Raw genomic sequence first — 23445 nt, 5'->3', positions numbered from 1 at the left:
ACGAGACAACATCAGCAGAAGCAGAAGCAGCAGCAGCAGCCAATACATACAAATAAACAGACGCCTGCTGCCTCTGACCCACGCACTGGGCGACGACGTCCAGAGCAGCCATTGAGCCGTTCCCAGGCACAACAGCAGCAGCTGCTACAGCAGCCGCAGCGCGAACAACAACAGCGACAGCAGCAGCAGCAGCTTGCCATCAACCGCTCCCGGCAGAAGATGAAGCCGAAACGCCAATCTTGCGAGGGATCCTGCAGCCAGGCACTGATGGAGAATACGCAGAGGATGACGCGATTGGAAAAGAGGCTGGAAGTGATGATGTCACTACTCACCTCGCTCATCCAATCCCAGGCAGCGGCGGCAACTCCATCAGTTCCAGTGACATCGGAAAATCCACCAACAATGGCAGCAGCAACAGTTGCCCCAGCTCCACAGCCACCACAAGAAACGTTAGGGCCAACGCCAGCCGCCATTCCAGAGACGGATCCTGAAACGGATGAAGAAAACGATGACGATGAGATGTGGACAGATGACGACTCCATGGATGACATTAAGGCCTACGCCCGCAACATGAGGTACCATCTTGACAACCAGATATCCTGGAACGCTGTGTACTGATTGGACACATCTCTGCCACTGCAATGGATTAAATGACAAATGCATATCAATCGCATGCCACAACAAAAATGAACAACGGACGCTGCCGCCATCAAAGCAATTAAATAAAACATCAACACACACACATAAATCCACTACACTTGGGCGGCCGGACCTGTGCCGTTCGAGTTATGTGTGTCGTTGTCCACCATTGCCCACAGCTGGTGGCCGGACCAGTGCCACTCGCTCTACATTGGGCCACAATTACCGACGCACACACACACACTCACATCCATTTCACTTTGGCGGCCGGACCCATGTCGCCACAGTACTATGTGTGCCGTCTACTCCTGGCTCCCAGCTGGTGGCCGGACCAGTGCCACTGGTTCTCCAAGCGGGCAGCCACAGCCACAACGACGACGAGGTGCTAATTGCAGCTACCTCTGACGACTCCGGATGACGCCAATTTCGACGACCAGGGGGACGACGGGTCGGCCGGTATGCAACGCAATGTCTTTACAAGCATTGTGTTTTGCTATGCCGGCCGATGCTTCTAGTCTTCCCTGTAGCTATAGAAAAAAAAAAGATATAGAATTATTTTAAATTGTTATGTTTATTGTAATATTGTAAACGTAAATCAATTGTACCTGTATTGTCTCGTCTTTGTTCCAGTGTAGTATCTCTTTTATTACCTGTTTTTCCGTCGTCTCCACTCCAGTCTGTACTTACCTGTATTTGTTATTTCTGCAAGTGCTTGTCTCTTTTTTATTTAGTGTATTTCCACGCAAAGCACATGCATTGTTTACCTTTTCTCTTTATCTATTCCTCAATGACTACGTGTTGCAACACTGCACTTTCAGAATTTTCGATCTCATTTCTTTAACCCCTTCTTCCCCCCCCCATTGTTATTATCGTAATTAGTGCGGTTCTCCGACACCCCACTACAAAATTATCACAATCTGTGATAAAACTTCGCGGCAACGGTGCCGAGAATTGATTATCGGTTTCGTAATCGATTTCAAATCAGCATCAGTTGCCGCCACACCCCACCACTACGGCCTAAATTGAGCCAAATTTGCTAGTCTTCGCATAAATCCACTACGTTCCCTATAAACTGCCCGCCCACATGTACATGATACATTCTAGTCGTCTGCCCTCAGCAGGCGGCAAGGGTAGTAGAGGGGACTGAAGACCACATACCGCATAACAGCCAACAAAACATCAAGTTTGACAAAATCACAGGGGATTTCAAATCAAATTTCAAGTTAGGGAGAATTGCAGAGAGAGAGACAGCATACTTTTGAGCGTGGCCCCACTTATCTTTCTTGACTTTCACACCGCACACACACACACTTGACACCCTCTTGACGATTCGTACTTTGGAGCCTTTTGCCCCGATCGTGGAATCGTCTCGAGTTCTGGATCTGTGTCCCAACGAGGAAGGTCGTGTCGTGGGCGTTGTGGAGTCGAGTCGTGATTGAGGTTTAGTCCCTCCGTCAAAGTGCCGAATATTTTGTCCCTCTCTTGTTTTCTTTTTCCCTTGCCCCCCGCCCCCTGCTGACTGCGGGCCTACTCGAGGTTACAAGTGTTTCGTTGCTGCAGTTTATATGTTTGTAAATTATTGTGCCATTAATGTACTAGTGTGTTTGAGTGCGTTTAAAATTGAATTGTAAAACAAACAACAAAAAATGTACATAAATTAATATTAAGACATATACTGCCCACAAAAATCCCAACTAATAAAGCAACGCGCTTGGTTGCTGGCGGCTCACACCCCAGCCTCTCAGTTCCTCCCCCCCTGTAAGGTGGAGCACTGTTGAGCCCTCAACCCAAAAGCGGTATATAATTTGGAAAATATTCCAAAAAAAAAAAAAAAAAAAAAACAGCTCCTACTACTGCTAGTGCTGCTCGTGTAGCTGCCCACGCCGCTCAACGTCCTCCAGTTTCTACTGGTGCCCTTGCAGCACCTGTGCAGAGCCAGCCGACTCTGTGCGAGATCCTCAAGGTGCAGCGGGAGAAACTGGCATTGGAAAGGAAAGCAACTGCTAAGCTGATGGCAGAGTATGAGGCTCGGAACAAGAAGCGAACGACCACCTTGGGCTCGCGATTACAAAGGCGTCGGCCAAGAAGATCAAGCGGACAGCAATCACAAGGAGAAGCCTGACTCTAGCCAGAGGAGTATAACGAACTCCTTCGAAATACTCTCGGATGCTGCCGACGTAGCCAATGACGAACATGGATATTGACACTGACTGCAGCGAGGGAGAGACGGAAGCCGAGGAACCTGTTCCCACAAACAGGCCCTCTACTCCTCACACCACCCCCCGCCTGCCCCTACCACTGCGCACGCACCCAATGCTGCTGCTACTGCTGACGCCAGAATTGTGCGGCCAGCCCCTATATACATTCCCAACGTCTCTGAAATCGTTCCCCTGCTCCAATGCATTGACAATGCCATTGGCGCAGGCACATATGACACTAAGACTGCCAACAATGGATCTCTTAAAGTCATGTGCCATACAATAGATGCTATAGGGCCCTAATTCGGCTCTTATCTGAGGGGAAGGTGTGGATTACCATACATTTCGACTGCGAAGCGAGAGGGGTATGCGTATCGTCATACGTCACCTGCACCGTTCCACACCCACAGACTGGGTGCGTGAACAGCTTGGTAGACTCGGATATAAGGTGAGGCATATTGCCAATATACATAAAAGATTTACAAAGGAGCCATTGGACCTATTCGAGGTTGAGCTTGAGCCACAGGAGAGCAACAATGGTATCTATGAGCTAACGGCAATTTGCAGCCAGCGGATCAAGGTCGAGAAGCCCATACGCGCGCCAGGCGTTCCCCAGTGTCATAAGTGTCAGATGTTTGGGCACTCGAAGAACTACTGCAGCCGTGCAGTTGTATGTCTCAAGTGTGGGGAGAAGCATGACCCCAAGGACTGCCCCAAGAAGCGGGAGGATGTGCCGAAATGCGCCAACTGTAATGGTCCCCATGTTGCCAGCTACCGTGGTTGCATCAAATATAAAGAATACTGCAACAGAAGGAAAAATGGGTTAGAACAGACCAACAGGATGTTGAGCAAACTTTCAATGCCTACCTTACCCGCCGCTCAGGGTTTGCGGCGTCCCCGCCAGCCACCCGTCATGAACCAGCAGGGCTTTCAGCACTGCAGCAGCCAAGCCGCCGGCGAGCGCGCTCAGGCGCAAGAGCTCCTGCTCCTCCAGCTCAGATGAGCAGCTATGCCGATGCACTCCGCACAAGGCAGCCAGCGAGTCATTCCCAGCCTCTTCCAGGGAGGCAAGTATGGCAGTCGGTGCCACCCACAGCGACCACAATCGGATTCCAGCCCACTGTGAGCAGTCAGAGTGTCCGTCCTAGCGATGAACTCAGCCAGAAACTGGACTACCTCATCACACTGCTGACACAGGAGCGGATCCAGCATGCGGCCGCCGCTGCTGAATCTACCCAGAAACTGGAAGGGAAGATAGATGTACTAATTGCACAGATGACTAAGCTGACAGATTGCTTATACGCTAGCATCCAGGCAAATTCTTATGCCAGTAATGTATAGTACTAGTACTAATTACTCCAATTGACAAGCAATAGCTCTGGCTGCCCCGGACCAGTGGGCAGAAGAGAAACGTAAACAAGACAAAAACAAATAAGAAGACAAGAATTAGAATAGAAAACATACATATATAATCTCCCTTTTCTGCCAAAATGTTTCCCCTTAGTCGATAATGTAAACTTAAACTTAATTTAAAGTCTAGAGTATTTTATGCTTTGGCTCTGCCCACTCCCTCTCCCCCCTCTGGCTAACGGACTGTTGCCAAAGTGGAGAGATTTCCCCCAATGATGATTGCGCGGCAGCACTGCCGGCAGAGGAGATTTCGTGCTGTTCAAAGCATCGTATTTGCTGCCTACGGCTGCTAACAGCAGCTCGTAGACAGCTATTTACATATATTTATAAGCTACAGCCCCAACAATTTGTACTAAAAATGCTGTTATAGTATAGGTACAATAAAGTCCCCATAGCGCAACGTAACTCTGGCTCCCCTAACCTGCTGGATCAGGCCAAGGCTCGAGCTGGGTTACGTTGCGTTATGTTAGTTACGTATCGCCACCGCTGCATACGACACAACAAACAAAGTAAGCCAAGGCATCGCTATCTAGGCTTGATAATGGACAGGAAACTTGTGCTACATGCCCATACCACCCAGTTAGCAATTCGAGTGAGAGCAGCAGCCATGAGACTGAACTGGATCATTGGTCATCAGAGCCGGCTATCTAAAAGATGCAAAATGGTTATTTATAAACAATTAATCGCCCAATATGGCAATATGCCTTACCTGTATGGGAGCATTGGTATGCGAATCACAATTTTGCAGGGTAGAAAGCGCACAGAACCAACTCCTACGGAAAATCGTGAAGGCTAGCAGGTACACAAGAAATCAAGTTATCCGAGATGCACACAACATTGACTCTGCAGAAGAAACCTTTGATAAAGCCAGCGGCAGACTAGCAGCTTCACTATTTCGCCATCCAAATCTGGAAGCAAAAAGACTCATCATGCAGCCATTCATTCCTCAAAGGCTTGACCGGCCAAGATACACAAAGCAGCTGGAAACTCACTTTCGGCCTCTCCAACAACAACTCCTGCAGCAGGCAGCACAACAACAACTACTGCTGCCAACTTTAATCAGGCACGAGCAGCTGGAAATTGAACAACAGCGCCAACTCCGGGAGTCCCAAGCCAAGGAAGCACTTGTCGAACGGAAACGCCTTGAACAAGAGCGTTGCATAGCCCTTGGTATCCCGCAGGAGAGACCCTCAATAATCTGGGTTAATTGTATGGCGCAATGTCTCAGAAGAGGAGAAATGAATCGATTAGAAATGGCACAGAAGATTCGTTTTGAACCTGAATACATACAAAGGCTCATAATGACTCCGCTTGAACCGCACGAACTCCCTCCGCCTACTCCAGAGCAGCTTCTCGAAGAGCAGATGAAGTCCCTGCAGCAGCAGCTTGAGAAGGAACTCGACGACGAGATGGACGCAGCATTTGCCGCCGAAGAAAGCCGAGCCCGCACAAATCCGCACCAGGAAGCCTCATCTGTGTGTGTAGAAGCTGCACAACCAAAAGCTATGGCTGCTCCAAAACCTGAAAGAAGACAAAACATCATCAATGCCAACCTGGATGGCAATAATTCTGCTTACCTTTATTTACAGGCAAATATCACAGCTACTGACGGCCTCTTGGTGCATCCAAGGCAAATCTGGCGCCCAGCAGTCCATCCGTTGGCCTGCCGTCCTGCTGTAATTCCTATGGCTGCCTGCAGCGAGCGGCCTCCCACGCCATCTTCTATAAGGGCCTCGCCTACTGCCGGATTGACCTGCGTATCCGGAATGACTCTCTGGCAACTTCTCCGAATCCGCTTCGCAGCCTGCAGCAGCCTATCTCTACTCCAAAACCTGAAAGAAGACGACAAATCATCAATGCCAATCTGGATGGCAATAACTCTGCTTACTTCTATCTACAGGCAAACGGCACAGCTACTGACGGCCTCCTGGTGAATCCACGACGAAAGCGGAGGCGAGTAGTCCATCCGGTGGCCAGCTATCCTGTTGCGAATCCTCTGGCTGGGCGCAGCGAGCCGGCTGCAATGCTCCCTTCTGCACGGGCCTCGTCCATTGCCGGTGCACATTTCCGTCCCTGGAATCGCCTTTTGACTGGCTCGCCAAATCCGCACCACAGTATATCCAGCATCCAACGAAGGCCTGTCCGACAGTTACAGCAGCCACTGGTGAATCTTCTTCTCATTGGCCTAATGCTCGATCCATGGCAGTTGCAGCAGTCCAATGACGTCACGTGGCATTTACTCAGACCGCTCCAGGTCACCTGAAATTTCACCGCCGTCCAGTGCGCCAATGGTGGAAAGGCGCACACCGAAAGACACGCCCTCTGGAAGCATATAAGCGAAGCAATCTATAAAAATCAAATACTTACTCACTTACGGTGCGGCTTTATACTTCCCCTGAGGTTGCAGCAGCCTGATGAAATCACCGGGTCCATTGTTTTGACACCTGCTCAAGCCAACTTGTACAGACCCAATTCCATCCAGTGAGCTGATGATAGAGGTCCATACCTATATACATATACGTCCGCTGTAATTAAATGGGCAAAGAAATTATAATTAATATAGCTTATAGTTGTTAAATTTATAACTTTTAATACTTACAATGCAATTTCTAAATGTAAACAAATGCACGTTGTTGCCAGAGTGTCTTGATTTCTTGTAATGTAAAGTTAAATGTCCCAACCATGTGTAATTAGTGGTTCAGCTGTTAAATAACAGCCGTTAAAAATATTTGTAAATGCGTTCAAATGTAGATTGCGAAAACAAATAAAATTAGCTGAGGGTCACTGTGGCCAATCAGTCTTATTGTGCTCGCGCCGTCGACACACAACCACAAAAAGCCAAGGAAGCACTTGTCGAACGGAAACGCCTTGAACAAGAGCGTTGCATAGCCCTTGGTATCCCGCAGGAGAGACCCTCAATAATCTGGGTTAATTGTATGGCGCAATGTCTCAGAAGAGGAGAAATGAATCGATTAGAAATGGCACAGAAGATTCGTTTTGAACCTGAATACATACAAAGGCTCATAATGACTCCGCTTGAACCGCACGAACTCCCTCCGCCTACTCCAGAGCAGCTTCTCGAAGAGCAGATGAAGTCCCTGCAGCAGCAGCTTGAGAAGGAACTCGACGACGAGATGGACGCAGCATTTGCCGCCGAAGAAAGCCGAGCCCGCACAAATCCGCACCAGGAAGCCTCATCTGTGTGTGTAGAAGCTGCACAACCAAAAGCTATGGCTGCTCCAAAACCTGAAAGAAGACAAAACATCATCAATGCCAACCTGGATGGCAATAATTCTGCTTACCTTTATTTACAGGCAAATATCACAGCTACTGACGGCCTCTTGGTGCATCCAAGGCAAATCTGGCGCCCAGCAGTCCATCCGTTGGCCTGCCGTCCTGCTGTAATTCCTATGGCTGCCTGCAGCGAGCGGCCTCCCACGCCATCTTCTATAAGGGCCTCGCCTACTGCCGGGATTGACCTGCGTATCCGGAATGACTCTCTGGCAACTTCTCCGAATCCGCTTCGCAGCCTGCAGCAGCCTATCTCTACTCCAAAACCTGAAAGAAGACGACAAATCATCAATGCCAATCTGGATGGCAATAACTCTGCTTACTTCTATCTACAGGCAAACGGCACAGCTACTGACGGCCTCCTGGTGAATCCACGACGAAAGCGGAGGCGAGTAGTCCATCCGGTGGCCAGCTATCCTGTTGCGAATCCTCTGGCTGGGCGCAGCGAGCCGGCTGCAATGCTCCCTTCTGCACGGGCCTCGTCCATTGCCGGTGCACATTTCCGTCCCTGGAATCGCCTTTTGACTGGCTCGCCAAATCCGCACCGCAGTATATCCAGCATCCAACGAAGGCCTGTCCGACAGTTACAGCAGCCACTGGTGAATCTTCTTCTCATTGGCCTAATGCTCGATCCATGGCAGTTGCAGCAGTCCAATGACGTCACGTGCATTTACTCAGACCGCTCCCAGGTCACCTGAAATTTCACCGCCGTCCAGTGCGCCAATGGTGGAAAGGCGCACACCGAAAGACACGCCCTCTGGAAGCATATAAGCGAAGCAATCTATAAAAATCAAATACTTACTCACTTACGGTGCGGCTTTATACTTCCCCTGAGGTTGCAGCAGCCTGATGAAATCACCGGGTCCATTGTTTTGACACCTGCTCAAGCCAACTTGTACAGACCCAATTCCATCCAGTGAGCTGATGATAGAGGTCCATACCTATATACATATACGTCCGCTGTAATTAAATGGGCAAAGAAATTATAATTAATATAGCTTATAGTTGTTAAATTTATAACTTTTAATACTTACAATGCAATTTCTAAATGTAAACAAATGCACGTTGTTGCCAGAGTGTCTTGATTTCTTGTAATGTAAAGTTAAATGTCCCAACCATGTGTAATTAGTGGTTCAGCTGTTAAATAACAGCCGTTAAAAATATTTGTAAATGCGTTCAAATGTAGATTGCGAAAACAAATAAAATTAGCTGAGGGTCACTGTGGCCAATCAGTCTTATTGTGCTCGCGCCGTCGACACACAACCACAAATTAGTTGGTGGCCGATCCAGTGCCATGGCATTCAGAGTGCCCTATGGTCCTGGAAAAGGAAAAATCCATCAGCCAGACATACGATTAAAAAAGGGCGCTCAAAATACTTACCGCCAGCCATTCAGACACACACACACACAACCATTACACTTGGGCGGCCGGACCTGTGCCGTTCGAGTTATGCGTGTCATTGTCCATCATTGCCCACAGCTGGTGGCCGGACCAGTGCCACTCGCTCTACATCAGGGCCACAATTACCGACGCACACACACACACTCACATCCATTTCACTTTGGCGGCCGGACCCATGTCGCCACAGTACTATGTGTGCCGTCTACTCCTGGCTCCCAGCTGGTGGCCGGACCAGTGCCACTGGTTCTTCAAGAGGGCAGCCACAGCCACAACGACGACGAGGTGCTAATTGCAGCTACCTCTGACGACTTCGGATGACGCCAATTTTGACGACCAGGGGGGACGACGGGGTCGGCCGGTATGCAACGCAATGTCTTTACAAGCATTGTGTTTTGCTATGCCGGCCGATGCTTCTTGTCTTCCCTGTAGCTATAGAAAAAAAAAAAAAGATATAGACATTGTTTTAAATTGTTATGTTTATTGTAATATTGTAAACGTAAATCAATTGTACCTGTTTTGTCTCGTCTTTGTTCCAGTGTAGTATCTCTTTTATTACCTGTTTTTCCGTCGTCTCCACTCCAGTCTACTACTTACCTGTATTGTTACTACTGCAAGTGCTTGTCTCTATTTATTTAGTGTATTTCCTTTTATTTTCCACGCAAAGCACATGCATTGTTTACCTTCTTCTCTTTATCTATTCCTCAATTGACTACGTGTTGCAACACTGCACTTTTTGAATCTTCGATATCATTTCTTTAACCCTTTCTTCCCCCCCCCATTGTTATTATCGTAATTAGTCGGTTCTCCGACACCCCACTACAAAATTATCACAATCTGTGATAAAACTTCGGCGGCAACGGTGCTGAGAATTGATTATCGGTTTCATAATCGATTTTCAAATCAGCATCAGTTGCCGCCACACCCTACCACTACGGCCTAAATTGAGCCAAATATGCCAGTCTTCGCATAAATCCACTACGTTCCCTATAAACTGCCCGCCCACATGTACATGATACATTCCTAGTCGTCTGCCCTCAGCAGGCGGCAAGGGTAGTAGAGGGGACTGAAGACCACATACCGCATAACAGCCAACAAAACATCAAGTTGACAAACTCACAGGGGATTGCAAATCAAACTTCAAGTTAGGGAGAATTACAGGGAAGAGACAGCATACTTTTGAGCGTGGCCCCACTTATCTTTCTTGACTTTCACACCGCACACACACACACTTGACACCCTCTTGACGATTCGTACTTTTGGAGCCTTTTGCCCGATCGTGGAATCGTCTCGAGTCTGATCTGTGTCCCAACGAGGAAGGTCGTGTCGTGGGCGTTGTGGAGTCGAGTCGTGTTTGAGGTTTAGTCCCTCCGTCAAAGTGCCGAATATTTTGTCTCTCTCTTGTTTTCTTTTTCCCTTGCCCCCCCCTGCTGACTGCGGGCCTAGTCGAGGTTACAAGTGTTTAACGTTGCTGCAGTTTATATGTTTGTAAATTATTGTGCCATTAAATGTACTAGTGTGTTTGAGTGCCGTTTAAAAGTTGAATTGTAAAACAAACAACAAAAAAAATGTACATAAATTAATATTAAGACATATACTGCCCACAAATCGAAAATATTAATAAAGCAACGCGCTTGGTTGCTGGCGGCTCACACCCCAGCCTCTCAGTTCCTCCCCCTGTAAGGTGGAGCACTGTTGAGCCCTCAACCAAAGCGGGTATATAATTTGGAATAATTCCAAAAAAGCGACAAAAAAAAATGCCTCTACTGCTACCTGTGCCCCTGGCAGTTCTGCCACTGCTGACGCTACCAATCCTACTGCCCTTGCAGCATCCGTGCCGAGCCAGATGACTCTGCACGAGATTCTCAAGGAGCAGCGGGAAAAACTCGCAAAGGAGAGGAAGGTGATGGCCATGCTGAAGGCCGAGTCGGAGGCCCGTAATAAGAAGCGGACGACCACCCTGGCCTCGCCGATTACAAAGGTGTCGGCCAGGATGGTCAAACGGATAGTATCCTCGAATGAGAAGCGGACCCCAACCAGATGAGTACAACAAATTATTACAATATTCTTTCTGATGCTGATATGGATGTGGATGCTGACTGCAGCGAGGGAGAGACGGAAGCCGAGGAACCTGTTCCCACAAACAGGCCCTCTACTTCTCATACCACCCCCCCGCCTGCCCCTACTACTGCGCACGCTAACAATGCTGCTGCTACTGCTGACGCCAAAATTGTGCGGCCAGCCCCCATTTACATTCCTAATGTCACAGATATTTTTCCCCTACTACAGTGCTTTGATAATGCCATTGGCGCTGGTACATATGATACCAGGCCGGCTGCTAATAGGTCTTTAAAGGTAATGTGCCACACCATAGATGGACATAGGGCCCTGATCCGGCTCCTAAATGAGGGACAAGGTGTCGAACACCACACGTTTCGCCTGAAAAGCGAGAGGGAATGCGTATTGTTATACGCCACCTGCACCGCTCCACACCCACAGATTGGGTGCGTGAACAGCTCGGAAGACTCGGATATAAAGTGAGGCATATTGCCAATATCTTTAAAAGGTTTACAAAGGAGCCACTGGACCTATTCGAGGTTGAGCTAGAGCCTCAGGATATTAACAATAACATCTATGAACTAACGGCAATCTGCAGCCAACGGGTCAAGGTGGAGAAGCCCATACGTGCGCCAGGTGTTCCTCAGTGCCATAAGTGTCAGATGTTTGGGCACTCGAAGAATTACTGCAACCGTGCAGTTATTTGTTTGAAGTGCGGCGATAAGCACGACCCTAAGGACTGCCCAAGAAGCGGGAGGAGGTGCCGAAATGCGCAAATTGTGATGGTCCCATGTTGCCAGCTACCGTGGCTGTGTGAAGTATAAGGAGTACTGCAACAAAAGAAGAAATGGGTTAGATCAGACCAACAAGATGCTAAATAAACTTTCGATGCCTACCTTACCCGCCACTCAGGGTTTGCGGCGTCCCCGCCAGCCACCCGTCATGAACCAGCAGGGATTTCCAGCACTGCAGCAACCTAGCCGCCGGCGAGCGCGCTCTGGCGCAAGAGCTCCTGCTCCTCCAGTTCAAATGAGCAGTTATGCCGATGCACTCCGCACACGGCAACCAGCGAGTCATTCCCAGCCTCTTCCTGGGAGGCAAGTATGGCATTCGGTGCCGCCAGCAGCGACCACAACTGGATTCCAGCCCGTGGCGAGCAGTCAGAGTGTCCGTCCTAGCGATGAGCTCAGCCAGAAACTGGACTATCTCATCACCCTGCTGACTCAGGAGCGGATCCAGCATGCGGCCGCCGCTGCTGAATCTACTCAAAAGCTGGAAGGAAAAATGGATGTGTTAATTGCTCAAATGACAAAGCTTACAGACTGTTTATACGCTAGCATTCAGGCGAATTCATTTGCCAGAAATGTATAATCCTAATGCTAACTTACTCTACCCGCCACCACAGCAATCTAAAGATTGTATTTTGGAACGCCTCGGGACTCCGAGGGAAGACAGCTGAACTTGCGGCATTTGCATGCAGACACGAAGTTGACGTTCTGATGGTCTCTGAGTCTCATTTTAAAAACTCAGAGACCTTCAGCGTCAATGGATACTGTACTTACGGTGCCAATCACCCATCTGGACTGGTCGTGGGGGATCCCTGCTCTTAATCAGAGCTGGAATCCTTCATATTGCCCTGCCAAACATAACAACGGACCACATTCAGTGTGCATCCGCTACCCTGACCCTGCCTGATGGTGGCCGACTGGTGGTCTCTTCCATTTACTGCCCCCCAATGCAGGAATGGACTGAGGAGGACTTCTTGGCATTGTTTGGTCAGTTGGGCCGAGATTTGTTGCTGCTGGCGATTGGAACGCGAAGAACTCGTGGTGGGGAAACGCAAGGGCGTGCAGAAGAGGCGGAAAGCTGCTCAGGGCCGTTCAGGAAAGTAGCTGCAACATTCTGGCCACTGGATCTCCTACTCACTACCCGTACAATACTCGGCATACACCATCGGCAATTGACTTCGCGGTCTACAAGGGCGTGAGGGACGAATTGCTGCATATCTCCCATCTAAACGAGCTCTCTTCTGATCATCTCCCAATGGTGATTGAGTTGAGCATGTCTCCAGCGGAGGCGGTGACTAAGAGACGCCTCTTGCCACCAGGGGCTAGCATTTCGAGGTTCCAATCGTGGCTTGACTCGCACATCCATCTGAATACTGAGCTCAGGTCAGCAGAGGATGTTGATGACGCGCTAGCATTCTTGAGAGGAACGTGTTAGAGGCAGCCGAACATGCCACAAGCAGTCTGAGGAGGCCCGTCCGACCTAGAGTCCAAGCTGAGTACCAGGTCAGCAATCGCATACGGCTGATGATTGCCACCAAGAGACGCCTGAGGAACCTGCTGAAAGCGGAACCATGACCCGGCAGTGCGACAGCTGTACAATATGCTTGCCAACAGGATACATAAGGAGCTAGAAGCGGGCAAAGCCAGACGCGCTGACGCTATCATTGGCTCAATCGATCCTACAGATCGCATATAGTATGCAGAAGCTATGGAGATTGACCAATGGTTTGAAGCGGCAGCCAGCAGCCAATTTGCCTGTGAGGAAGTATTGTGCGGATGGAGAGGATAATGCTGACGATCCCTGGTGCAAGAGCACTGAGGAGAAGGCAGAGTCTTTTGCGTTGCATCTGGAGCAGAGATTCAAGCCTGTTTTGACCAGCGCGGCAGCCGACAGACGAGTCATCGAGGAGTCCCTTGAAGAGTTTGGATCCCCTGGCCCAATCTGGGCTTCAGGGCGATCACTCTTCCTGAGATTGAGGCACAGGTCAAGGTACTGAAGCTGAAAAAGGCCCCTGGAATGGACAGGATTGACAATCGGACCATAAAAGCTCTACCTAAGTCTGCTCTTCTATATTTCGCGCTCATATGCAAACAGCTCCCTTAGGATTGGTTGTTTTCCTAACAGATGAAGCACGCGGCTGTTAGTATGATCCCCAAGCCAGGAAAACCCGCCGATAAGTTGGCATCTTATCGCCCCATCAGCCTGCTTTCGGGCCTGTCCAAGCTGTTTGAGCGACTTATTCTGACCAGGATGATGGAAGCTGATGGATTTGTTGAGTCTATTCCAAACCATCAGTTTGGCTTCAGACATGTGCACGCGGCTGAACACCAATTGGGGAGAGTTACGAAGTTCATCCTGTCCACCTATGAGAACAACCTGTACTGCTCTGCCATCTATATGGACATACAGGAGGCTTTCGATCGAGTCTGGCATGTGGGCCTGAAAACATAAGATGAAGCAGTTGCTACCGGCAGCGATATACAGAGTCTTGTCCCACTACTTGGATGATCGGTCTTTCTATGTTGAATGCACAGGCGGCGTCAAATCGGGAAATAAAATGATTGCAGCAGGCGTTCCACAGGGCAGCGTACTTGGACCTGTACTATATAATCTGTACACATACGACATGCCTCTTCCTCGCGACAGTGGTATGCTCTTGGCCACTTATGCTGACGACACAGCAATCCTGGCCACTGGCATGAACCAGCTCATGGCTACCAACAAGCTCAACCGCTTCCTACAGAGCATCTCCAACTGGGCAAAGCAATGGGGCATCACCATCAATGCCTCCAAAACTGTGCATATAGTGCATACATTGCGCGCGATCCAACAGCCAGTGGCTGAATTGCAGCCGCACATTGCTGATCAGCGGATTAGTAGCATCGCTGTGCATTCGTATTTGGGGGTCAAGCTGGACGCTAAGCTCCAGTTCCACCAACACATAACCAACGTCATCACAAAGGTCAGGGCAAGGGTCCAAAAACTGCGCTGGCTCCTAAACTCAAACAGCAAATTGAACCTCAACACAAAGGTAATGTTGTACAAGCAGATGATTGCACCTATCTGGCAGTACACATTGGCCGTATGGGGTCCATTAGCTAGCAGCGCGGAATTTGGACGGATTCAAGTTGAGCAGAACAAGACTCTTCGCCCTGATCTGCAATGCTCCATGGTATGTGAGGAACGACACCATTCACAGGACCTGGAAGTGGACACGGTTGAGGCAGTTTACGAGAGGACGTGCAAGAGGTACACGGGGCAAATGAGATCCCACCACAACATTGAGGCAGCCAAAGTGGTCAATGACCCCTACGTACCGCACCGAATCTCTAGACCCCGGTATTCCGAGTATCTTGCCAAACACCTTCCCAAAGAACTCGCGAAACACGAATGGAACCGAATTGAGATGATCCCTAATCAGCGCCCGTACACGGAAGAGGACCAAATCAGCCACGACAGGAACCTTGATGAAATGCGGAGGATGCTGATCAGGATGGATCGCCCAGTGTCGCCACCACAAGAGTATAACTACTACACAGAGTCATACTCCCAAGACGAAGGTTACTGGAGCCTGCTCCCATAGCCACAATAGACTTGACGATCAGCAGCAGAAGACAGCGATTAGAGCAATTGGGCCTGGCAATTGAAGCAGCTTTGAATGATATATCCACTGATCTAACGGCTGACACACATTCGCGGCATAGCGAGAACGGCCAAGGCAATGGAAGCGCACACACACACACCAGCACAAATGCCCATGAAAGTCAACCACCGTCAGCAACAGGAACAAGAAGCACTGAAAAACAACAACCAAAATGCTCAGCAGCAGTGAATACTTACCGCCAACAAATTCCCGTTCAGCCCCTAAGAAGGCAACAACCATGGCTGCCCCTTTTGGACACAGCACACACAAACGCACGAAAGAAAACACAAATATATTGCGAGCGCGACGAATTGCCCCGGACAAAGCAGACACCGAAATGGCCGTTACGGAAAGATCACTCCGATTAATATGTTCTTAAGCCGATCAACTAAGGATACTAGAATGGACAACTGCGAATTATCAAAAAAGAGTAGAAGACTCATGCGAACGATTGCCAAAAACGCGTCCGAACAAGGCGCTGCTGTTCAAAGCTATGAGCGTTAGCATTTCTGCTGCGCAATTTCTGTCTCCTCCTTCTCCTATAGATCTCGAATTGCCGCCAGTGAACTCCCTGAGAGGAAGAGAGAAGCCAACAACAACTGGAAGGTGGTGGACTTCGGCCATTTCCACTGATGAGACAACGGACCGTTGCGCACATACAAGCGCACATACAAACGCACATCCACACAAACGCTCAACTCAATGCTGGCTGCCCCGGACCAGAGGCGGAACAGTAACGAAGAAGAAATGAAGACAGAAACAAAACAAGCAATAGCTCTGGCTGCCCCGGACCAGTGGGCAGAGGAGAAACAAAAACAAACAAAACAAATAGAATACAACACATAGAATAGATAACATATATATGTATACAATCTCCCTTTTCTGCCAATGAAGGCAACCAAATGTTCCCCTTAATTATAATCTACTTTTAAATCTATCTATAGTATCAAGAGTATTATGCTTTAGCTCTACCCACTCCCTCTCCCCCCTCTGGCAAACGGACTGTTTACCAAAGTGGAGAGATTTTCCCAAAAATATGTTTGCGCCGGCAGCACTGCTGGCAATGGAGAATTCGCGCTGTAAAAAAAAAAAAAAAGCATTGTATTTGCTGCCTACGGCTGCTAACAGCAGCTTGTAGACAGCTATTTACAAATATTTATAAGATACAGCCTCAACATATTGTACCTAAAATGCTAGATTAAGTATTGGTATAAATAAAGTCCCCATAGCGCAACGTAACTCTGGCTCCCCTAACCTGCTGGATCAGGCCAAGGCTCGAGCTGGGTTACGTTACGTTATGTTAGTTACGTATCGCCTCCGCTGCATACGACACACAAAAAAAAAAAAAATAATTAATTATTAAATAGCCAAAATCGCCACAAAATCCCCGAAACAATATTGCACATGTATAATTATACACTGTGCAATATTCAGTAAATACATTCCGGGCAACGCGAAGTGTTGTGCCGTTTAGAAGTTTTCAACATACAAATACTACATAACCAAAGTGCCAAAAGTGAAAAAACGTGGGTAGGCTTCAGCCGCTGCTGACCACCCCCCCCCCCCCCCCCCCCCCCCCCCCCCCCCCCCCCCCCCCCCCCCCCCCCCCCCCCCCCCCCCCCCCCCCCCTCCGCTATATTAACACTTGTGTCTGTTTTGCACCAATAAAGCTACGGAAAACAAACAATGGTACGTAAACCGTGCCCCAAATCCAAAAAGAAGACCAATTTGGCCTCGAGTGCTCCGTGTTCGGACAACGAAATCGATCTTCTCTCCCCCTCGGTACCAATGTCGGGTATATCGCAGAGTGATCTACGCCCCCTTTCCTGTCGCTCGAGCTCATTGGCAGATTTGACCAGCGACATGCCATCAACCTCAGCTGCCGCTGCAGCCAAGTTGATGCAGGCCCCGATCACTGTGAAGCCATTGCTAGCCCCCCCCTCTGCCATGCTGACCAGAGCCTCTGCTGCTACTGCCTCTGCTGCTACTGCCTGTGCTGCCATTCCTGGTGCTGCTGCTAAAGCCACCGCCCCTACTCGCGTAGCTGCCGCCACAGCTAAACGCCCATCAACATCTACAGTTCCTAGTACTGCTCGTGTAGGTGCTGCTCAACGCACGCCAGTTTCTACTGGTGCTGCCCGTGCTGCTGCTGCCTCTACTGCTACCTGTGCCCCTGGCAGTTCTGCCACTGCTGACGCTACCAATCCTACTGCCCTTGCAGCATCCGTGCCGAGCCAGATGACTCTGCACGAGATTCTCAAGGAGCAGCGGGAAAAAACTCGCAAAGGAGAGGAAGGTGATGGCCATGCTGAAGGCCGAGTCGGAGGCCCGTAATAAGAAGCGGACGACCACCCTGGCCTCGCCGATTACAAAGGTGTCGGCCAGGATGGTCAAACGGATAGTATCCTCGAATGAGAAGCGGGACCCCAACCAGATGAGTACAACAAATTATTACAATATTCTTTCTGATGCTGATATGGATGTGGATGCTGACTGCAGCGAGGGAGAGACGGAAGCCGAGGAACCTGTTCCCACAAACAGGCCCTCTACTTCTCATACCACCCCCCGCCTGCCCCTACTACTGCGCACGCTAACAATGCTGCTGCTACTGCTGACGCCAAAATTGTGCGGCCAGCCCCCATTTACATTCCTAATGTCACAGATATTTTTCCCCTACTACAGTGCTTTGATAATGCCATTGGCGCTGGTACATATGATACCAGGCCGGCTGCTAATAGGTCTTTAAAGGTAATGTGCCACACCATAGATGGACATAGGGCCCTGATCCGGCTCCTAAATGAGGGACAAGGTGTCGAACACCACACGTTTCGCCTGAAAAGCGAGAGGGAATGCGTATTGTTATACGCCACCTGCACCGCTCCACACCCACAGATTGGGTGCGTGAACAGCTCGGAAGACTCGGATATAAAGTGAGGCATATTGCCAATATCTTTAAAAGGTTTACAAAGGAGCCACTGGACCTATTCGAGGTTGAGCTAGAGCCTCAGGATATTAACAATAACATCTATGAACTAACGGCAATCTGCAGCCAACGGGTCAAGGTGGAGAAAGCCCATACGTGCGCCAGGTGTTCCTCAGTGCCATAAGTGTCAGATGTTTGGGCACTCGAAGAATTACTGCAACCGTGCAGTTATTTGTTTGAAGTGCGGCGATAAGCACGACCCTAAGGACTGCCCCAAGAAGCGGGAGGAGGTGCCGAAAATGCGCAAATTGTGATGGTCCCCATGTTGCCAGCTACCGTGGCTGTGTGAAGTATAAGGAGTACTGCAACAAAAGAAGAAATGGGTTAGATCAGACCAACAAGATGCTAAATAAACTTTCGATGCCTACCTTACCCGCCACTCAGGGTTTGCGGCGTCCCCGCCAGCCACCCGTCATGAACCAGCAGGGATTTCCAGCACTGCAGCAACCTAGCCGCCGGCGAGCGCGCTCTGGCGCAAGAGCTCCTGCTCCTCCAGTTCAAATGAGCAGTTATGCCGATGCACTCCGCACACGGCAACCAGCGAGTCATTCCCAGCCTCTTCCTGGGAGGCAAGTATGGCATTCGGTGCCGCCAGCAGCGACCACAACTGGATTCCAGCCCGTGGCGAGCAGTCAGAGTGTCCGTCCTAGCGATGAGCTCAGCCAGAAACTGGACTATCTCATCACCCTGCTGACTCAGGAGCGGATCCAGCATGCGGCCGCCGCTGCTGAATCTACTCAAAAGCTGGAAGGAAAAATGGATGTGTTAATTGCTCAAATGACAAAGCTTACAGACTGTTTATACGCTAGCATTCAGGCGAATTCATTTGCCAGAAATGTATAATCCTAATGCTAACTACTCTACCCGCCACCACAGCAATCTAAAGATTGTATTTTGGAACGCCTCGGGACTCCGAGGGAAGACAGCTGAACTTGCGGCATTTGCATGCAGACACGAAGTTGACGTTCTGATGGTCTCTGAGTCTCATTTTAAAAACTCAGAGACCTTCAGCGTCAATGGATACTGTACTTACGGTGCCAATCACCCATCTGGGACTGGTCGTGGGGATCCCTGCTCTTAATCAGAGCTGGAATCCTTCATATTGCCCTGCCAAACATAACAACGGACCACATTCAGTGTGCATCCGCTACCCTGACCCTGCCTGATGGTGGCCGACTGGTGGTCTCTTCCATTTACTGCCCCCAATGCAGGAATGGACTGAGGAGGACTTCTTGGCATTGTTTGGTCAGTTGGGGCCGAGATTTGTTGCTGCTGGCGATTGGAACGCGAAGAACTCGTGGTGGGGAAACGCAAGGCGTGCAGAAGAGGCGGAAAGCTGCTCAGGGCCGTTCAGGAAAGTAGCTGCAACATTCTGGCCACTGGATCTCCTACTCACTACCCGTACAATACTCGGCATACACCATCGGCAATTGACTTCGCGGTCTACAAGGGCGTGAGGGACGAATTGCTGCATATCTCCCATCTAAACGAGCTCTCTTCTGATCATCTCCAATGGTGATTGAGTTGAGCATGTCTCCAGCGGAGGCGGTGACTAAGAGACGCCTCTTGCCACCAGGGGCTAGCATTTCGAGGTTCCAATCGTGGCTTGACTCGCACATCCATCTGAATACTGAGCTCAGGTCAGCAGAGGATGTTGATGACGCGGCTAGCATTCTTGAGAGGAACGTGTTAGAGGCAGCCGAACATGCCACAAGCAGTCTGAGGAGGCCCGTCCGACCTAGAGTCCAAGCTGAGTACCAGGTCAGCAATCGCATACGGCTGATGATTGCCACCAAGAGACGCCTGAGGAACCTGCTGAAGCGGAACCATGACCCGGCAGTGCGACAGCTGTACAATATGCTTGCCAACAGGATACATAAGGAGCTAGAAGCGGCAAGCCAGACGCGCTGACGCTATCATTGGCTCAATCGATCCTACAGATCGCTATAGTATGCAGAAGCTATGGAGATTGACCAATGGTTTGAAGCGGCAGCCAGCAGCCAATTTGCCTGTGAGGAAGTATTGTGCGGATGGAGAGGATAATGCTGACGATCCCTGGTGCAAGAGCACTGAGGAGAAGGCAGAGTCTTTTGCGTTGCATCTGGAGCAGAGATTCAAGCCTGTTTTGACCAGCGCGGCAGCCGACAGACGAGTCATCGAGGAGTCCCTTGAAGAGTTTGGATCCCCTGGGCCCAATCTGGCTTCAGGGCGATCACTCTTCCTGAGATTGAGGCACAGGTCAAGGTACTGAAGCTGAAAAAGGCCCCTGGAATGGACAGGATTGACAATCGGACCATAAAAGCTCTACCTAAGTCTGCTCTTCTATATTTCGCGCTCATATGCAACAGCTCCCTTAGGATTGGTTGTTTTCCTAACAGATGGAAGCACGCGGCTGTTAGTATGATCCCCAAGCCAGGAAAACCCGCCGATAAGTTGGCATCTTATCGCCCCATCAGCCTGCTTTCGGGCCTGTCCAAGCTGTTTGAGCGACTTATTCTGACCAGGATGATGGAAGCTGATGGATTTGTTGAGTCTATTCCAAACCATCAGTTTGGCTTCAGACATGTGCACGCGGCTGAACACCAATTGGGGAGAGTTACGAAGTTCATCCTGTCCACCTATGAGAACAACCTGTACTGCTCTGCCATCTATATGGACATACAGGAGGCTTTCGATCGAGTCTGGCATGTGGGCCTGAAACATAAGATGAAGCAGTTGCTACCGGCAGCGATATACAGAGTCTTGTCCCACTACTTGGATGATCGGTCTTTCTATGTTGAATGCACAGGCGGCGTCAAATCGGGAAATAAAATGATTGCAGCAGGCGTTCCACAGGCAGCGTACTTGGACCTGTACTATATAATCTGTACACATACGACATGCCTCTTCCTCGCGACAGTGGTATGCTCTTGGCCACTTATGCTGACGACACAGCAATCCTGGCCACTGGCATGAACCAGCTCATGGCTACCAACAAGCTCAACCGCTTCCTACAGAGCATCTCCAACTGGGCAAAGCAATGGGGCATCACCATCAATGCCTCCAAAACTGTGCATATAGTGCATACATTGCGCGCGATCCAACAGCCAGTGGCTGAATTGCAGCCGCACATTGCTGATCAGCGGATTAGTAGCATCGCTGTGCATTCGTATTTGGGGGTCAAGCTGGACGCTAAGCTCCAGTTCCACCAACACATAACCAACGTCATCACAAAGGTCAGGGCAAGGGTCCAAAAAACTGCGCTGGCTCCTAAACTCAAACAGCAAATTGAACCTCAACACAAAGTAATGTTGTACAAGCAGATGATTGCACCTATCTGGCAGTACACATTGGCCGTATGGGGTCCATTAGCTAGCAGCGCGGAATTTGGACGGATTCAAGTTGAGCAGAACAAGACTCTTCGCCTGATCTGCAATGCTCCATGGTATGTGAGGAACGACACCATTCACAGGGACCTGGAAGTGGACACGGTTGAGGCAGTTTACGAGAGGACGTGCAAGAGGTACACGGGGCAAATGAGATCCCACCACAACATTGAGGCAGCCAAAGTGGTCAATGACCCCTACGTACCGCACCGAATCTCTAGACCCCGGTATTCCGAGTATCTTGCCAAACACCTTCCCAAAGAACTCGCGAAACACGAATGGAACCGAATTGAGATGATCCCTAACCAGCGCCCGTTCACCGAAGAAGACCAAATCAGCCACGACCGGGACCTTGATGACATGCGGAGGATGCTGATCAGGATGGATCGCCCAGTGTCGCCGCCAACAGAGTTCAACTACTACACAGAGGTCATACTGCCAAGACGGAGGCAACTGGAGCCTGCCCCCATAGCCACGATCGATCTGACGGTCAGCAGCAGAAGGCAGCGACTAGAACGATTGGGACTGGCATTGAATGCAGCAATGAACGAGATAGCTGACACACACTCGCGGCACAGCGATAACGGCCAGGTCAATGGAAGCACACTCACACACACGAACACAAATGCCCAGGAACATCAACCACCGCCAGCAACGGTACAAGAAACACAGAGAATAACAGCCAAAATGTACAGCAGCAATGAAGACTTACCGCCAGCAAAGTCCCGTTCAGCCCCTAAGAATGCAACAACCATGGCTGCCACATTCGTACACAGAAAACACACACGCACGGAAAAAAAAACACAGAGGCATATGCGAGCGCGACAATTGGCCGTTACGGAATGATCACTCTGCTTAATATCTTCCTAAACCGATTAACTAACGACATAGAAATGGACAACTGCAAATTATTAAAAAGAGTAGAAGACTCATGCGAACGATTGCCAAAAACGCGTCCGAACAAGGCGCTGCTGTTCAAAGCTATGAGCGTTAGCATTTCTGCTGCGCAATTTCTGTCTCCTCCTTCTCCTATAGATCTCGAATTGCCGCCAGTGAACTCCCTGAGAGGAAGAGAGAAGCCAACAACAACTGGAAGGTGGTGGACTTCGGCCATTTCCACTGATGAGACAACGGACCGTTGCGCACATACAAGCGCACATACAAACACTCATCCACACAAACGCTCAACTCAATGCTGGCTGCCCCGGACCAGAGGGCGGAACAGTAACGAAGGAAGAAAATGAAGACAGAAACAAAACAAGCAATAGCTCTGGCTGCCCCGGACCAGTGGGCAGAGGAGAAACAAAAACAAGACAAAACAAATAAAAGACAAGACATAGAATAGATAACATATATATGTATATAATCTCCCTTTTCTGCCAATGAAGGCAACCAAAATGTTCCCCTTAATTATAATCTACATTTAAATCTATCTATAGTCTAGAGTATTATGCTTTAGCTCTACCCACTCCCTCTCCCCCCTCTGGCAAACGGACTGTTGCCAAAGTGGAGAGATTTCCCCATATGGACGATTGCGCCGGCAACACTGCCGGCAATGGAGATTTCGTGCTGTTTAAAGCATCGTATTTGCTGCCTACGGCTGCTGTTAGCAACCGTAGACAGCTATTTACATACATTTATATTAAGTAACAGCCTCAACAAATTGTACC

At 49.6% G+C, this 23445-nt stretch overlaps 1 protein-coding gene and 2 long non-coding RNA genes across 7 annotated transcripts; all 3 read right to left on the bottom strand.

The window, feature by feature from the left end:
• Window positions 1-3774: 3774 nt before the first annotated feature.
• Window positions 3775-19471, bottom strand: LOC117189252. Of its 4 annotated transcripts, XR_004473328.1 has the most exons (5): window positions 18784-19471; window positions 11897-12267; window positions 8573-8675; window positions 8341-8498; window positions 8205-8295 (listed from the first exon to the last, which is right to left on the bottom strand). XR_004473328.1 is itself a non-coding variant. In XM_033394425.1 (3 exons), the coding sequence occupies exons 2-3, from the start codon at window positions 12235-12237 to the stop codon at window positions 4010-4012; spliced, it is 411 nt and encodes a 136-aa protein (XP_033250316.1). In that variant the 5' UTR covers window positions 12238-12267; window positions 18784-19468; the 3' UTR covers window positions 3775-4009. The 4 variants fall into 4 exon arrangements, 2 of the variants coding, with proteins under 2 accessions (XP_033250316.1, XP_033250317.1); XR_004473327.1 differs by having other exon boundaries at window positions 8211-8498; XM_033394425.1 differs by lacking the exons at window positions 8205-8295; window positions 8341-8498; window positions 8573-8675 and adding an exon at window positions 3775-4079 and having other exon boundaries at window positions 18784-19468.
• Window positions 4968-5988, bottom strand: LOC117189254. The gene is made up of 3 exons (XR_004473329.1): window positions 5825-5988; window positions 5240-5768; window positions 4968-5155 (listed from the first exon to the last, which is right to left on the bottom strand). It is a non-coding gene; the product is annotated as an uncharacterized LOC117189254 (long non-coding RNA).
• LOC117189255 lies at window positions 6498-8199 on the bottom strand. 2 transcript variants are annotated; one of them, XR_004473331.1, is made up of 5 exons: window positions 7862-8199; window positions 7550-7805; window positions 6847-7493; window positions 6615-6772; window positions 6498-6569 (listed from the first exon to the last, which is right to left on the bottom strand). It is a non-coding gene; the product is annotated as an uncharacterized LOC117189255 (long non-coding RNA). The 2 variants fall into 2 exon arrangements; XR_004473330.1 differs by having other exon boundaries at window positions 6503-6772.
• Window positions 19472-23445: the final 3974 nt, after the last annotated feature.

This window comes from Drosophila miranda, chromosome 5 (genome assembly GCF_003369915.1).
Source record: "Drosophila miranda strain MSH22 chromosome 5, D.miranda_PacBio2.1, whole genome shotgun sequence".
Lineage (NCBI taxonomy): Eukaryota > Metazoa > Arthropoda > Insecta > Diptera > Drosophilidae > Drosophila > Drosophila miranda.
Note: the sequence above shows the minus strand (reverse complement) of the source record. Positions and strands in the feature narration are given on the sequence as shown.

Bases quoted from the DNA above. Each gene is read 5' to 3' on its own strand.
- LOC117189252 (XM_033394425.1), bottom strand. From the start codon at position 12,237: ATGCTGGATCCGCTCCTGAGTCAGCAGGGTGATGAGATAGTCCAGTTT. The intron at 4,080-11,896 runs GTAAGGTAGGCA...CTTCCCTTCCAG, and splicing joins CCGCAAACCCTGAGTGGCGG to TTTCTGGGTAGATTCAGCAG.